This window comes from Xenopus laevis, chromosome 5L (assembly GCF_017654675.1).
Source record: "Xenopus laevis strain J_2021 chromosome 5L, Xenopus_laevis_v10.1, whole genome shotgun sequence".
Classification (NCBI taxonomy): domain Eukaryota; kingdom Metazoa; phylum Chordata; class Amphibia; order Anura; family Pipidae; genus Xenopus; species Xenopus laevis.
The window spans coordinates 148,312,798-148,331,176 of NC_054379.1; the positions used below are offsets into that span (position 1 = coordinate 148,312,798).

At 43.2% G+C, this 18,379-nt stretch overlaps 1 protein-coding gene across 1 annotated transcript in view; it reads right to left on the reverse strand.

The window, feature by feature from the left end:
* Positions 1 to 2,559: 2,559 nt before the first annotated feature.
* Positions 2,560 to 18,379, reverse strand: part of LOC108717172 (lysophospholipid acyltransferase 2) — a 122,592-nt gene continuing 106,772 nt past the window's right edge. The window contains exons 10-13 of the mRNA XM_018264004.2: positions 17,872 to 17,936; positions 17,131 to 17,263; positions 12,641 to 12,792; positions 2,560 to 3,403 (exon numbers count right to left, since the gene is read on the reverse strand). Coding sequence (XP_018119493.1) covers positions 3,181 to 3,403; positions 12,641 to 12,792; positions 17,131 to 17,263; positions 17,872 to 17,936 — 573 coding nt within the window. The 3' untranslated portion in view covers positions 2,560 to 3,180. The remainder of the gene's footprint in view (positions 3,404 to 12,640; positions 12,793 to 17,130; positions 17,264 to 17,871; positions 17,937 to 18,379) is intronic.

Consider the following 18,379-nt stretch of genomic DNA (forward strand, 5'->3'; position numbering starts at 1 on the left):
TGTTGTGTAATGGCTGCATGAGCCTGCTAATAAAGCACTGTTATACTCTACTCATCCTCGGCTACCAAAACATAACAAATATGTACAGTTACAATAAAGCAACTTAGTGTTAGTTGTAACTACTAAAGTGTCCATCAAATGCCTGTATAAGGGGATGCAGGGAGTTGCTATTGTCACGGTCGGCACCCTAAATTCAGAACCAATGCTAAGCACTCTGTTCTCTGGTCTTGCTTTCACCTTTAACAGCCAGCTGCCTTTCACCTTGGAAGGAGCCCTCGGCTAAACGGATGCCTCCAGGTCTTATTAAGAGAGGTGCCAAGCAAAGGGTTTTGAATGTGCAAAGGGGCACGACGGTAATGCAAAGTCTTTTGGGTCACAGTACAAGGCGTAGACAGAAAGCGTAGTCAGATCAGGCCGGGTCGGGGCAGGCAGAGCGGAGTCAGGGAGGCAAGGGTCAAACCAGGAGATCAATCCGAAGGGATACGGAATAAGTAGAGTTGGTTACTAGGCAAGGGTCAGGATACAGAAGTCAGAATCGTCCAAAAACAGGCAGGGGTCACAACAAGAATCAGATCACAGAAGCTATATAGCACAGAGGCACCAGGAAACTCACAAGGAACAAGTCCTATAACGGGCAGTGAAAAAATCCTAAATGTCCCTTTACATACTTTAAGCTTTTGCGGCATTGCACTCAGGCATCAACACGCCAGCGTGCCTATAAATGCAGAGGAGGCGCGCCGTGCGTGCCCTAGTTCCCGGCTACTACTGAAGAGGAGCAGTGTGGCGTCCCCATCGCACCGCTGGGCAGTAAGTTATTACAGCTATACAGTAACAGTTGGAGCGGCAAAGGCTAAAGATCCCTGAACCAGGATGACAAGGGTTGTCAGTCCCACTAAGGCAGTCCAAACCTTTCCTTCCAACTGAACAAATCACTTTTAGTACTATTCCTACGTGCACAAATACCCATAATGCCAATGCGAAAGGAAATCATTTTTAAAAATGTGGATTTGCAAAAAATTGAGTCAGCTTTTCCATAATTTGGAACTTTCTGGATAACAGGTTCCTAGATAACAGATCTCATACCTGTACAACTTATGCCACTCTCATCTTTGGAGGTATCTATCTGTACTGTTTGGCTCGGTCAATGTACCTACTATAACAAAACGAACTTCACCACACTCACTCAGTTATTAAACATTCATCTAAACTATATTACTTTAGAGAAGGCAGCACCGGAGCTGTCTAAACAAAGGCAATTGTCCAGGGGACTAGCAGGTATGGAAGGACTAGACGGCAACACTAGACAACAGTTACAGTTTCTATCGGTGTTGATCAACCTGTGTCATTATTAAAGTACAATGCCCAGTACCCATCAGAAGATGGACAATAGGTTGAACAGTTTTGGACAGTCATACATTACATAAGCATTGGGGACAGGCAAGTCTATTTCATCCCAGGACTCTCTATCAGTAAAGGCAGCCCTGAATGGATGTCTTATATTTGAGGTGGTCTTCATTCACCCATGAGATTACGTCTCTCTTTATCAATAACTTTGAGCTAACATGTAATAGGTATCAAACTTTTGCATAACAAAAACGAATGTTTGGAATGCTCAGATGAAGAGCAACTTATTACTGTCCCCTTCACTCCATTGCTGCTGTTGCATGAGCCAACTTTACATACAAGCTCTTAAGGTGGCCATACAAATTTGGCCATTTATCAAAGGCCAAATTTATCTCATTATTTTCTGAAAAATACGCATAGGTTTTTTTCCCCTTATTTATAAATAAATTTTCCTGTAAAATTTTCTATGTGGGAAAAGAACGTGAAAAAAAAGGAATCATACGAATTTTTCAGATTTTCCACCTTAAAACTCAGATTTTTTCAGATTTGTGCCCGAAAACCACAAAATTTTCTGATTATTGCACGAAACCCATCAAGATATCTTCGGGACTTCTCCCATAGACTTATATGCAACCTCGGCAGGTCTGAGATGCCGGATTTTCAGATTAGGACCTTTTCCATCCTCGGGGTATAATAAATCCTGAAAAATGTGTGGGTTTTTTTCACTAAAAATTTAGATTTTATTGTAAAAAAAATCGGCATTCAGAGTTTAATAAATAACCCCTTAAAGTGTATGGCCACCTTTAGTTGTGTTCTAAGCTCCTTTTCATACCAAGGGTACAGTCCTGGAACCCATGATCTGGCACTGGAATCACTTATAGAGCTGCAACCCGAATTCCCCAACATGCTGAAGAGGTCAGAAACCTTTTGACCTCAGTTTTTGTATTTTGTGAATTTAAAATCCTGCCACCAGTCAAGCTTAGAGGTGGCTATGCCTTTCAGCAAACATACCTTTCACTTAAAACCAATGTCTGCGTACAATACCCAGGTAGCTAACAAAACCAGTTACTTAATACTAATATACCTGTAACTGACAGTTGCAACATACCATGCAGTTAATAAAACTTATGGCTCCCTGGCCATTTTCTGAACTACATCTCCTGGCTGGCAGGGGACACTGGGATTGTAGTACATTAACCAAACAGAGACACATAATGCAGAATTCTGGCCTTTAAAATGTATTTCTATCATGGCCCCAACCATTATTTCCCCTTGAAATGGCAGCAGATAGCATTCCATATTGCTAACGTACAAAAAAAAAAAGGTCTGGTTCGGTTTTAACCCGTTGCAGCTGTCCACTATTTTTGCTTCAAGTATTTCTCTATTACTAATTTCATTTACAAATCTAGAACGCTGAAATTACCATCATCGGCGGCGGCGCGCTTGTAAAGATGACAAAATGTACCCAGGAGCGATGCCGCCTCGTAATTTAGTTGAGAAGGATTAAGGCAAAAGGTTGAACAGGATTTTTTCTAGAGATCTACGTTTGGTGACGTTATCGTGTAACCCCTACAATGCCGTCAGACAACATACGTTCATCGAAGGAACACATACACAACGCATGTTACAAGTCCTGAGTGCCCATTATAAAATAATGGAAATAGTATGTGTAAGGCTAGGCTTAAGTGGCATGGCATTGCGGGGTTAACGATCTTCCTTTGCGTTTGGATCCTTACATAGAATGTTTTGTAATACCATCATGTCCCGAGCACAATTACAAACCAGTTGGTTCTAAAAAATGGAATTTAAAAAATATACAAAAGGCTATCCCCTCTGTCATTGGGCAGCACTGGGACGTCGCCAGGCTGTCTCTTCTCTCTGATTGCTGTTATTGTTTGTGTTGGAATGGCTGTTCTGTGCTGAGATATTGTCTTCTGTTTTCTGTTGGCCCACTGGCTGAGAGATGGTTGCCTTCTCTTCTCCGCCCTTTTTTCTTGCCCGAGCCGGCATTGAGAGCAGCACCAATATGCAGGCAATGTGGAGGCAGTAGTACCAGGAGCTGCAGCAAATGAGATTAGACTGTTAGATGGGCATTGCTATAGCAGCAGGAAAGCAATGATACAACTCTTCTAACAACATGCTTTAGTGATTAGGACAATGAAGTCTACCTGTGTTTTTCATATTCAGCTCTTTAAAGGGGTCATGCACCTTTGAGTTAACTTTTAGTATGATATATGATGGGACCAATGTGTGATGAAGCACATGCCCAGACACCACACAGTTGCACCAATCAAATCACTTGCAATGCCGCTAGAACTCTGGTAAAAAAAATGCTGCATTGTGGGAAAAATTATAAATTGTGTTTTTTGCACTCTGTCAAGGTCAGTGAATGCACTTTTTTATTTATTAATTTCACAGAGTGCACATTGGGTACAGAGTTAAAGGGGTTGTTCACCTTTAAATTAACTTTTGGTATGGCGTAGAGCAGTGGTCCCCAACCAGTAGCTCGTGAGCAACATGTTGCTCCCCAACCCCTTGGATGTTGCTCCCAGTAACTCAGAGCAGGTGATTACCAATAGTCAATCACAACCCATACTTGGCACTAGCCAGGAACATTTTTCATGCTTGTGTTGCTCCCCAACTCTTGTTCCATCTGAATGTTGCTCACGGGTGGAAAAAGGTTGGGGACCCCTGGCGTAGAGAGTGATAATCTGAGACAATTTGCATTTGGTTTTCATTTTTTATTATTTGTAGGTTTTGAGTTATTTAGCTTTTTTTTTCACCAGCACTCCAGTTTGTTATTTGAGCAATCTGGTTGCTTGGGTCCAAAATTACCCTAGTAGCCATGCATTAATGTGAATAAAAGACTGGAGTATGAATAGGAGGGGCCTGAATAGAAAGATGAATATTAAACAGCAGCAATAACAATACATTTGTAACCTTACATAGGATTTGTTTTTTAGATGAGGTCAGTGACCCCCATTTGAAAGCTGGAAAGTGTCAGAAATCATGAAAAAAACTATAAAAACAAAATAAGACCAATGAAAAGTAGCTTAGAATTGGCCATTCTATAACACACTAAAAGATAGGGACCCGTCACCCAAACAAATTATTCAAAATCCTATTTTATCACATTAGTCAAGCAAAATTAACTTTAATTATGAATTATAAATTATTTTAATCTTGTTTCCTTCAGTCTGGGACTTTATAATTATAGCAAGCAGACAGGAGCGATTTTGTGGACACTGTTATTAAGGCAAACCTTGTATCATCTCAGAATATTGTTTGTGAACCAGAATGGGGGACCTGATGTCCATCCCCATGCCCTGGCTACACAATTAAATAGTGAAGAGAAAGGTCGAATGTGGGGAGAGCAGTGACATCTAGGAAGTGCTGAATGGAAAGTGAAAGTAATTGTCTGCCCCGCCCCTATGCCTAAGACATAGAGGAGGGGCAGACAATATTTGATTGACAGCTGAGATTTTTAAATGAGCCTACAACAGCTATGCATGCTTTAATAAAAAATTTAAATTGTATTTCATGTTTAATTTGAAAATTATTATTATACAGATTTTTGTGTCTGGATGACAGGTCCACTTTAATGATGAACCATTTTATTGTATCTCTTAGTGTTTGGAGCACCAGGTATTCAGTATGCTTATATTATCTTCAGGTCCATTGAAGAAGATGTTAAGGATCATGTCCATCCTGGGATCCTCCAAAAACTCAGTTCACAGCCTCTCGCTGACTGTGAGTTGTTCTTATTTAGTGTTTTTAATGTGCTGTCTTGATTCCCTCTTATTATTTAGCTAATTCTCAAAATTATTTTATTATTTACAGGTGCTCTGCCTACTTTTGTGACCACCAATTGTAATGGAGTCTACTGACCTGCTCCAAGATGGCGTCCAAAATGGCGATTCCTCTTCCCTGCACATGGCTCCGGGTGGTCGCAATCATCCTGCATCATCTCCTTCTTGCCCTGTGATTGGTCGCCGGCGACGGAACGGACGCCGGCGTCAGAATCGGGCGCCGGCGTCAAGGCGTCAGCGTGGGGACGCTGGCGTCTGCGTCTGACGCCAGCGCGTCAATTTTGGCGCCAATAGACTGGACTATAAAGACCCTCATTTCCATCCTGACCTTGCCCAATTATAGGTCTATTTCATATAGTTCCTGGGTGCGATATATTCTGTTTTGCTTATCCGTGTTTGAACCTTGCCTGTTATCGACTTTGAATCTGTACTGCCTGTCTTGACCATTCTGCCTGTTTTACGACCATTCTTTGATAAACCCTTTTCTGTACCGCGAACTTGGATTGTTGCCTTCTCTTTGGTCCTTACTTCAACTGCGCCTTCGGGCATTACAGTATAATTGGGCCATGGACCCCTCGGAGGAGGCCCAAGTACCCCTCGATGTCGGAGGGGCCATTCGGGGATTGGCTTCTCGCATGAAATCCTATGAAGCCCAGCAGTCTCAAATTGGCCAGGCAATTGATGTTATCCTGGAGAAATTGACTGCCATGTCTCCAGCGGCTCCTGCGGCTGTGCCTGTTCCTGCCATTCCTGCTCCTCTCCAGGTGTCTGAACCTCGTGTTCCCGCTCCACCTCTTTTCAGCGGAGACCCAAAAGCTTGTCGTGGTTTTATTAACCAATGTGAAATTCAATTCACTCTGCAGCCAGGCCAGTTCGTCTCCGAGCAAGCCAAGGTTGGTTTTGTCATCTCCCGTCTGCAGGGGAAGGCTCTGGAATGGGCGTCTCCCCTTTGGGAGAAGAGAGACCCGCTGATCGACAACGCCGGGGCCTTTCTCCAAGAACTCCGGACGGTGTTTGACGCTCCTGGTCGTACTACTGCAGCCTCGGCTCGACTGTTCCAGCTTCAACAAGGCACTCGCTCAGTTCCCGAGTATGCCATTGAATTTCGTACCCTGGTGGCAGAGACCTCCTGGAATAACGATGGTTACCACGCGGCCTTTTACAACGGCTTGGCTATACGCATTAAGAATGACCTCGTTTCCCGGGAAATTCCTTCTCGGTGGGAGGATCTGGTGGCCTTGGCGGTGAAGGTGGATACCCGGCAGAGGGAGTTCCAGCTTGAACTCGACCGAGAGCGTACAAAGAGGTACCCCCGGTTCCAACCTTCTTTGGCCCCCCGCTTCCAGAGACCCCTGCTTTTCAATCCTGTTCCCCCTGAGCTTCCTCCTGCTCCTATGGATTCTGCTTCTTCCTCCTTGCCGGCTGAAGAACCCATGCAGATTGGGCGGGCCCGCCTGTCCGAACAGGAGAAACTCCGGAGAAGGGCTGCCGGCCTGTGCCTTTACTGTGGGGGTAAAGCCCACTTTGCCCAGGAGTGTCCAGTGAAGCCGGGAAACGCCAAAGCCTAGGTAAGCTCGGGGAGACTTACCTGGGTGGGATTTGTCATTCTCCCCATTCTTCTACTCTACGTTTCCTTCTTCCGGTGCAGATCCAGTTTGGCTCTTTAAAGTTTTCCTCACAAGCCTTTCTAGATTCCGGTGCTGCAGGAAACTTCATGGATCGATCCTTTGCAAGACGTCATTCCATCCCTCTCCAACCCTTGGCAGTTCCTCTTCGTGTCCTGGCGATTGATGATCGTCCTCTGTCGTCTGCCTTCGTCTCGCATTCTACTCAGGAACTTTCTTTTAAGGTGGGCACCTTGCATTTGGAGAGATTATCCTTCCTCCTCATTGATTGCCCTTCCACTCCGGTTGTCCTGGGACTGCCATGGTTATGTGCACATAATCCAGTCATTGACTGGTCCACATTGCAAGTTTCCAGATGGAGTCCTTTTTTGTTCACAGAACTGCCTACCCACTGTTCCGGTTGTCAAAATTTCCTCTGTGTCCTCTAATTCTTCTCTTCCCTCTGTATACCAAGCATTTGCCGATGTGTTTAACAAGTCTTCTGCTGAGATTCTTCCTCCCCATCGGCCTTACGATTGCCCAGTGGAACTTCTATCCGGCTCTATGCCCCCCAGGGGCCGCACCTACCCACTCTCTCCTTCGGAAACTTCTGCTATGAAGTTATACATCCAGGAGAATCTTCAGAGAGGATTCATCCGTCCTTCCACCTCCCCTGCCGGTGCAGGTTTCTTCTTTGTTGAGAAAAAGGATGGTAGTTTGCGGCCCTGCATCGACTACAGAGGACTCAACAAGATCACAGTTAAAAACAGGTACCCTCTTCCTCTTATTTCTGAACTGTTTGATCAACTTAGGGGTGCCAATATCTTTACAAAGCTGGATCTTCGGGGGGCATACAATCTTATCCGGATCCGTGAAGGGGACGAGTGGAAGACCGCCTTTAATACCCGTGATGGACATTATGAGTATTTGGTCATGCCCTTTGGTCTCTGTAATGCTCCTGCGGTCTTCCAGGAGTTTGTTAATGATATTTTTCGGGATTTGTTGGGTCTATGTGTGGTCGTTTATCTGGATGACATTCTTGTTTTTTCTAAAGATCTTTTGGAACATCGTGCCCAAGTACGTGAAGTCCTCTCCAGACTAAGGAAGAACAATCTCTTTGCTAAATTGGAGAAATGCACTTTTGAAGTCTCGTCTATTCCTTTCCTTGGCTATATCATTTCTCCTCTAGGTTTCAAGATGGATCCTGCCAAGGTGTCTGCAATCCTGGACTGGCCTCTTCCTACTAGTGTCAAAGCCATTCAGAGGTTTGTCGGCTTTGCCAATTATTACAGACAGTTTATAAAAAATTTTTCTTCCAGACTTTCTCCAATTCTGGCCCTGATTCGTAAGGGGGGCAAACCTCAACACTGGTCTCCTCAAGCCCTAGAATCCTTCAAGTCCCTCAAAGAGGCCTTTTCTTCCGCTCCAATTCTTCGGCACCCAGAACCTCTACATCCCTTCTTCATGGAAGTCGACGCCTCTGATGTCGGAGCTGGAGCAGTTTTATCACAGAGATCCATTTCTGACGGTAAACTCCATCCTTGTGCGTTCTTTTCTAAAAAATTTTCTGCCCCAGAACAGAACTATGATGTGGGGAATCGTGAACTACTTGCCATCAAATTAGCCTTGGAGGAATGGAGACACTTACTGGAGGGTTCTTCGGTTCCTGTGACGATTTTTACCGACCATAAGAATCTTGAGTTCATCCAAACCCTCAAACGCCTGAATCCCCGGCAAGCCAGGTGGGCACTTTTCTTTTCCCGTTTTAATTTTGTCATTACCTTTCGTCCTGGCTCCAGAAACAGGAAGGCCGATGCCTTATCCAGAAGCTTTATTCCCGAAGATTCTGTGTCCGAGGAACCTGAACCTGTGGTACCCTCCATCAAGATTATTGCTGCCTTGTTCCCTTCCTGTGCCTCCCAATTGTTGTCCGCTCAAGATTCTGCTCCTGCGGAAACTCCTCTTGGTGTTGCTTTTGTCCCTCCAGAATTTCGTCTTGCTATTTTGTCTCAGTCTCATAGTTCCAAACAGGCCGGACATCCTGGAATTCAGAAGACGACCGAGCTCTTATCTCGTCTAGTATGGTGGCCAACCTTAAGAAAGGACGTTAAAGATTTTGTCTCCTCATGTTCCACGTGTGCTGTGTCTAAATCCGGACATTCTCCTCCCAAGGGTTTTCTTCTTCCACTGCCCATCCCATCTCGACCCTGGACTCACCTCGCCATGGACTTTATTGTCGATTTGCCCATTTCCTCCGGCCACACTGTCATTTGGGTTGTTATCGACAGATTCAGTAAGATGGCTCATTTCACTCCTCTCCGCAAACTGCCTTCTGCTCCTGAACTTTCAGAACTGTTTATTAAACATATTTTTCGCCTCCATGGCTTCCCAGCAGAAATTGTGTCCGACCGTGGTCCCCAATTTGTGTCTAAATTTTGGAGGTCACTGTGTAATGCTTTAAATATCTCTCTTCAATTTTCTTCTTCTTATCATCCCCAGTCCAATGGTGCCGCTGAACGTGTTAACCAGGCCTTGGAGCAATTTCTTCGTTGCCATGTGTCTTTGTGTCAAGACGACTGGTCGGACCTTCTTCCCTGGGCGGAGTTTGCCCATAACAATTCTTTACATTCTTCTTCCCAGAAATCTCCTTTCTTCTGTGTGTATGGCCGGAACCCATTGGCATTCCCTCAGGATCTCTTACTCACAAATGTTCCTGCTGCTAATGATCAAGCCGCTCATATGCTGGCCATCTGGCAGGCCACCACTGCTAATCTGGAAAAGAGTTCATCCTCTCAAAAGAAGTTTGCCGACAGGAAGAGAATTGCCGCCCCACCCTATGCTCCTGGTGACAAGGTCTGGTTGTCTACACGGAATATTCGCCTCAAGATTCCCACTCCTAAGCTTGGCCCCAAATTCATCGGTCCCTTTCCCATCATCGAGGTCATCAACCCTGTGGCAGTTCGTCTTCTTCTTCCTCCCGAGATGCGGATCCCTAATGCCTTTCATGTGTCTCTCCTTAAACCTGCAGTGTCTTCCCCCTCTTCTTCTTCCACAGCTCCTGTTGTTATCGATGACCATTTAGAATTTGAAGTCAGCAGGATTCTGGACTCTCGTTTTTCCAGGGGCGCTCTCCAGTACCTTGTCGAATGGAAGGGTTTCGGTCCCGAGGAATGCTCTTGGGTGAAAAAGTCGGATGTCCATGCCCCCATCCTTGTTCGCAGGTTTCATAGGCAGTTTCCTTCCCGTCCTGGTCCTGAGGCCCCCCCTAAGGAAGGGGGTACTGTAATGGAGTCTACTGACCTGCTCCAAGATGGCGTCCAAAATGGCGATTCCTCTTCCCTGCACATGGCTCCGGGTGGTCGCAATCATCCTGCATCATCTCCTTCTTGCCCTGTGATTGGTCGCCGGCGACGGAACGGACGCCGGCGTCAGAATCGGGCGCCGGCGTCAAGGCGTCAGCGTGGGGACGCTGGCGTCTGCGTCTGACGCCAGCGCGTCAATTTTGGCGCCAATAGACTGGACTATAAAGACCCTCATTTCCATCCTGACCTTGCCCAATTATAGGTCTATTTCATATAGTTCCTGGGTGCGATATATTCTGTTTTGCTTATCCGTGTTTGAACCTTGCCTGTTATCGACTTTGAATCTGTACTGCCTGTCTTGACCATTCTGCCTGTTTTACGACCATTCTTTGATAAACCCTTTTCTGTACCGCGAACTTGGATTGTTGCCTTCTCTTTGGTCCTTACTTCAACTGCGCCTTCGGGCATTACACCAATGGCCCCACTTTATTTGCTCGTTGGATCATGAGGCTCCTGTAAGTATTCCATGAATTTACCCAAACATTAGCAGTCACTAGCAAGGCTCAAAAATCAGTAAATGGGGAAAACCCCAAGTAAACCACTCTCTCCCACCCTACAATATCCTTCAATGCAATGGGAACATCCTTATACTTTCTTACAGCTGATTTTCAGAACAGTAATAATGCACTTGGAGGTATACTATGATAGATATGATTATTAATAACAAACATTTTTTCCTGACGTTTGGCTATAAAGGCTTGTACTTTGCTTTGCAAAAGGGACAGTCCCCTTTTTCGTTCCTTACAAAAAACACAAACCCCAGGAGAAATGAAGCCTTTGAGGATGGAATGGGAATCAAGAAGAACAAACGAGAAGGCAATAAGGAGTAGTAAAGATGGAGAGACAAAAGTAAACAAGACGTTTTCAGACTGGACAATTAAATGCCACAGTGAAATCAGTAGTATCCATAGTTTAATTTCTGATGTGCTCACTTCATATTCTCTCAGGGGTGAACTTCATTCTCAGGACCTTCATTATATTCACTTATGGACTCTGTACTAATGGGTAACACTGGGGCAATGACCTAAGCATCAATCCTTGGCTGCACTATTACCCCCTGCCACAGGTTCTGTGCTTGCAGTTCCCATTCATCTTGAATGGACACTCCCTTTCCATAGATATTCAAAGTGGGGGTCACCTGATTTTATGTCTTATGAGGCTACTGTACTCTACATAAGATGTATATGGCCAGTTGTACCTAAGCACATTTTCTGAGATGTACATGGTGATCTGACTAGTGCAAAAACGATAATTGTGTTATGACTATGAAGAATTTCATTCATCCAGGTCATGGTATATCAAGTAATTCTAAAACAACTGGATTTGCGGTACTGGAGGCTGCTGTCTTCTGAAAGGTCCAAAGACTGGCCTACAAGAGTGCCAGAGGATCTCCTGTTGGGCCAAGCCTAAGCAGGCGCCAACAGTGGGGAATTTACATCTGCCCATGCATATTTTTGCCAAGGGTCCTTATAAAAACCTATACAGTTTGGCACTATCTATATCTAATGCCTGTGAAAAGTGGGCCCATGGTGTCAGGTTGTCTGGTGGGCCCTAGGAGACCAAGTTCAACACGGGGAGGCCCATTTATCAAATTTCTAATTCATGTGAATTCTTTATAACTCAAATATACTCACAATTCTACTGGGAGGTTATTTAAGAAAAAAATTGAATGTATAATATTCGATTGAATAGTTCTGACCCGAAAATTTTAATCGTATTGGATTCGTATGAATCGAGTTTTTCTCTGAAAAAAAAACTGGAATGTCAGGAAGGCTATTGACATTTCCAAATGGCTCAACGGACCTCTGCCATTGACTTGTACATGAACGTGGCAGATTTTAGGTGGCGAATACTCAAATTAGGACTATTTCCAGGGTCGAGTGTGATAAATCTCACATTAGAAATTACATTCGAATAGGGGGATTATGATTCAAGTGTGTGAATTTTGACACAAATTTACTATTCGACCCTTAATAAATCTACCCCTAAGGGTGATAGCAGATAGGGAGATTTGCCAACTGCAGTTAAACCTACACTAACTTGGACAAAAAAGATTCAGAGAATGATTTCCCAAAAGCAATAAAGTAAATCTTCAGTGTAGCAAGTCAACAGGTAAGAAAGAAATCAAGAAATAAAACAGATGAATTTGCCATTCAACAACTTCCCTACTTGATGGAACAATAGCACAATAATGGTGCACTGATATAAAAACCAGCAGGCAGTTCTAGGTAAGAAAATTATCAGGAAGGGACATTCCTCATGTTTTAGAGCTGTAAGGCAAGGGCAGTATACAGGCAGTATGGTTAGATCTGGGTTAGAATAAAGTACGCCAAAGTTAGGAAATATTGGCTGGTACTTGTAGCTAGCAAGAAACACTTTTCTTTGTTCTCCATTGGGATAGTAGACTAGTATTCCCTTATAATAAACAATGATACCTGTTTCTAGACAGCTACAAATAGCATCTACTAAACTCATAGTGTGACACCTGCCTCAGTAATACCCTGTAGTCATCAGTACTCACCTATAAAACTGTAGGGAAGGTTTTACAGACAAAAGTACAAAGGGTGCCACCGTATAGCTTATGGCCACTTGTGTTGCAATCCAGGTAATGACATCATACATAAACATGAGCTCAGAAGAGTGTAGAAAATGGTGCCTGACGTTGTTTCTTATCTAAAAAGAAAGTAAAAATGTAGCTATTTTAGTGTTGATACATGTGCATTTTTAGTTTAGTATCATACCTTAAAATACAGCAAAAAAAATTCACACAAAATGCAATGTATTAATGTTAAAGATCACACTTCAATCATTTTTATTCTCATGGGTAATACTAATGGAAACAAACAAAACCTACAGGGTCTGTAGCCCCCCCCCCCCACACACACACAGAATTTTCCTCCTCTGGTTTGAAAGGGTTTTTTGTTTTTACAAATTTTTTTTTGCTGTTTTATTTTTCACAAATATTTTTTGTAGTTTTTTTTTGTGTGTGCTGAACTACCAGGGGTGCAGGGACACAGTCCCTGGTGCACCTGCACCAACTACACCCCCTTTATGGGGCCCACCATGTATCAGGAAATACATTAAGCAAATACTAGTAAAACATCGTTGGTGCACTGTGTGTGTGTGTCGCTGTTTGTGCGATGCGTGACGTTGCTGTTGGCACGCTGCGTGATGTTGCTGTTGGCGCGATGTGTACAATTGGGTCCCGCACCCATGAGGTTAGTACCTGACCATGTTTTAGTGAGACTGACTTTCCTGCCCACCATAAAAAAATTATTGTCGAACAAATGCAGCTTCACTTGCCCTTGTAAAAGCGGCTGATGTATTAGAATCTCTTTGCTTGTTACATTTCTGCACTGCGGCAATTCTAATGTAATAGTATCGGTTGGCGACAATCCTATTGGCAAATAAAAGGTTAAACTAGAAACCGGTGTAGGAAGAGGGAACAGTAAGTGATGAGTCCGTAGAATGGAACACAAGAGCCACGCCCTTCTCCTCATAAGACCAGTAAACAGCTCTTGTCTCTCGGGGGTCTTTGCGCTCTTGCTAGATAAGAAATTTGTAAATAAAAACCTGAGGACTTGCAATTGAGTAGGGAAAAGGGGAACTGTTACATTTTTTGATTATAGCGCATCCCATACAAAAAAGCAGCAATGAGTGTGGAATTGCACTGTGCCATCCTACTATCAATTCTGGGGGTATTTATACATGGAATCGTACTGTGCCATCCTACTATCAATTCTGGGGGTATCTATACATGGAATTGTGCCTGTGCCATCCTACTATCAATTCTGGGGGTATCTATACATGGAATTGTGCCTGTGCCATCCTACTATCAATTCTGGGGGTATTTATACATGGAATTGTGCCTGTGCCATCCTACTATCAATTCTGGGGGTATCTATACATGGAATTGTGCCTGTGCCATCCTACTATCAATTCTGGGGGTATTTATACATGGAATCGCACTGTGCCATCCTACTATCAATTCTGGGGGTATCTATACATGGAATTGTGCCTGTGCCATCCTACTATCAATTCTGGGGGTATTTATACATGGAATCACACTGTGCCATCCTACTATCAATTCTGGGGGTATTTATACATGAAATCGTACTGTGCCATCCTACTATCAATTCTGGGGGTATTTATACATGGAATTGCGCCTGGGCCATCCTACTATCAATTCTGGGGGTATTTATACATGGAATTGTGCCTGGGCCATCCTACTATCAATTCTGGGGGAATTTATAAATGGAATTGCCATGGTGCTATCCTACCATGAATTCTGGGGGTATTTATACATCGAATTGCCACTATGCCATCTTGATATAAGTTCTGGGGGTATTTATAATTCGAATTGCCATTCTGCTTTGAATTCTGGGGGTATTTATAAATGAAGTTGCCATTCTGCTATGATTCTTAGTGGTATTTATAAATGGAATTGTACTGTGCCATCCTGCTTTCTTGGAGGGGGTATACAGAAAATACAGGTTTTGCTTAGGCTAAAAGGCTAGGCGTATCTTTTTTCAAACTAAATTACTATGTTTATATATAATTATTATGCTGATGCAGTGGGATTGATGCATTTGTACAACTGTTCCATTATAATATAACATTGCTGTCTAACTAGCATAAAAGGGATCCATGTAGTGACAGATGTTTGAATTTTTCACATTACTAATGCATCTCCTCATACCTTGCATTTTGGTAGAGCAATAGAGTGAGGCAGTGCATGGAGAGTTGCTAGAACTTATAGGCTTGGAGTGCCTAGGCTCACTGATTCATACTATATTACTATATAATGCATTCTTGTACTTACTGTATACCCACTTTGTTTTATTGTATATTGTGCTTGGCCTGCCAGTATTCTCTATATCTTACTGCTCATGGTGCCATTGTCCATTGCTCTCCAATCTCCATATATGTATTTGGTGTGCCAGTGCCTCTGCTTCTAACTATATAATGTTCTTTTTAACTATATAATGTTCTGGGTTTTTTTACCTACTGCTCCTTTGGATGTCTTTTGAGTACCCCACAGTCTCTGCATGTAATGTACTTTAGATGCCAGAATCTTTTTCCCCCTTTTCGCTATAATGTGATTATGGTGCCAGCATTCTGGTGTCAGCATTCACATGTAAAAATTGTACATGTGGTGTTAATACCCCCTTCCTGCAGTGCCAGACTTGATTTTCCTGAAAACTCAGTGAAAGCACATGGGAAAGTAGGTGGAGTTCAAAGGGAGTGGCCAAAAGGGGGTGTGGCCAAATGTTTGCTAAGCGCACCGCCTGTGTCCTCCATCTTGGGCCCCCCCTGCCAAAACCATCTTCTGCTGCCTATGCTTTGTTCCACCCTGGCACTGGAGAGTTTTAGATTTTTAAGTATGGAGCTACTCACAACCTTCCCGATGGATTTTATTGGGAATGGATTCATGTAGGGGCTGCTTTACTAAAACTCAAATAATCTCAGTTTTTATGAAAACAAAGTCAACCAAACTCCCTTCCACAAATTGAACTAATTTATCAATCATTTTTCTTGAAAAAAATCGGCGCAACAAAACTTTTTGTCAAAATCAAGCGTCAATTCATGCAATTGATACTCCGAAGACTCGATTTTATCAAATTTTGTCTGTGAAAACCCAGACTTTTTTTGATTATCCAGTGCAGATCACGATGTCAAGAAAACTTCAGGGACATTTGCCATTGACGTCTACATGACCTCGACAGGTTTGAGATGGAGTATTTTCCGATTCAGATTTTTAGCAGCTTTGGGGTATCTCTAAAACTTTGAGTTTTTATTTTTCCCCCTAAAAATCTTGACCAGAAAAAAATCGAGGTTTAATAAATGGGCCCCTGTAGTGTACCCTTTGATCACCAATAAAATTACCAGCAGAACAAATGACTTGTGAATCACTACCAATGGGTAACTTCTCAATTATCCCTCCAAGAACACCAAGGAACTAATACAGCAACTGTGTCCATACAGAAGGCACATTAGGAGGGTTATTTACTAAACCACACATTTATCTAGTCATGATGTTTGGGCTGAAAACTAGAATTTAAAATTATACCCAATGCTGCAAAAAGCCTGAATCCGATAATCTGCCATCTCAGACCTGTATAGTCTAGGGGAGATGCAACTATACCATTTGGAAGTTATCATGGTCTGCGCTAGGTTTAGCCCAATAATCTGAACAACTCAGGGTTTTCGGGCAAAAAAATCGATTGATTCAGGTAAAATGCATGATTTTATTGAGGTTTTTTCCTGATCCGATTTATTCGAGTTATCTTATTAATAAATAAGGCAGAATCTGGCATGGGAGTTTGGTCAAACTTTTTTCATTTTAATTATGAGATAAATTCTGATTTTAGTAAATAACCCCCGAGTTGTTATAATAAATATTTTTGAGGCCAGACCAGATCCATTTGAAATAATGTTATCTGAGGAAATCTATGGTAGACTGGGAGGGGGGCATATAATCCATTTGAGGGCCAAATCTGTCCTGCGTACCTCCAGTTCAGGGTCGGACTGGCAGGCAGGACAAAGGGAGAAAATCCAGTGGGCCTTGCCAACCCAGGCCCACTCCCCATCCAGCCACTTCCTCAAAGTTTACAGAACAAAGGAGGTAAGTGGATGTGACACGACATGGACATGTGCGTAGGGAGGCTCTTTGTGGGTGCGAGAGGGTCCCTTGGTGTCGCATGCTCTGGTGGGCCTCCAATGCTCCAGTCCAACACTGCTCCAGTTGGACAGTCCTGGTCTTGCAGATTAGTTTAAATTACACTTGCCACTAGCTATCACCAATCAGGCCTTTGCTTTCATTTTTCCACTAATAGTAACCTGGTCAAAACCTATGGCTGATTGGCTGCTCTTGGCATTTGCACCTCTATTTGTTAATCAGCACACCCGTCTCTTCATTCATACAGATGAGAATACAATATCAGTTCTGAGCTCTTGGTGTGTGTATATTATTCCATCAGGATGTAATAGCTCTGAAAACACCTTCCTTACCCTTCTTGCAGCCAGGGTCATCAGGCTCCCAGTGAAAAAGGTCAGGTAATACCCGGGGTACACTCCATGCCAAATAGCTGACAGCAAGAAGGTCTGTGCAGTGGCACTGTATGTGGCTCGCTCATAACAGACTCTGAGGGAATAGAATGAAGCACAGTATTTAGTGACATCCACAAATAGCTGATACTACTTGCAGGCAGTTAATGACTACCCCAATAAACCCCCATAAAGGCAAAAGTGCCTAAAATCATACATATTGTTATTATATAAGAAGCAGAAATCAAATGTTAGTTTTCTATTGATATTTGTGACTGTTTTTCTAATATTGAAGTATAAAGTTTCATCTTTCACCTTCTTATGTCTTTCTGAAGCAGCTCTGGGTGGGGACAACGACTTGTTAACTGCTCTAAATTGATACAGTTTATGTACCCACCAACTGCTCAGAGCTCCCTTTGCTGTTCAGACTGGGTGGGCTGACAGAATGACTAAAGTTTAATTTACTGAGATAAGAAGCTTCCCCTGATGCTCCCCTACTCTATTGCTTAATATGACAGGAACAATAGAACTGAGAGGCGAATCATCAGGAGATGCTTCCTGCATCACTAACATTAACTTTCTCTTTTCTATCTAGCCCCCGCATGGATACAACAGAAGAAAGCACGCTTGTAACACAAGGCCTTCCATTGGACCTCCAGCTCCAGCCATAAACAGTATAGAGTCGTTCCCCTGATGCTCACCTACCTCTTGAGCCAAACTGCCGTCTGGATGTTCCAGTTATCGATAAACATCTTAAAGCTAGTTGAGAACTGCAATGCAAAAACAAAAACCAATTTAAGGTTTTTCATTAGGAATAACATCAGTTCTCAGTTCAGTTCTAAATATTCTAGCTATTGCAGCTCAGTATTTCAAATGGACTGATGTACAGGGAGACTGTGGGAGTTTGAAATAATTTAGCATGGTGTTATAACAATTTCAGCTCCATCCATGCTTCTTTGTATCTACAGATGGAAAAGGCTCGGCGCTCACTATAAACTAACGGCTGATCCAATTACAGGGATTATGCGTCTGATGACTTTCTGACATTTTCCATTCATATGCCAAATGCAAATGTAAACCTTGGTTTGTTGTTAGACTAATGCGTTGCTGTAAATACTCGTGTAAGAGCTGGACCTGTAACATGGACGGGACTTTGCATTGTTCAGAATGACTTTAGAAGATGCAAACCACTTGTGAAGGCAAAATGATGTAT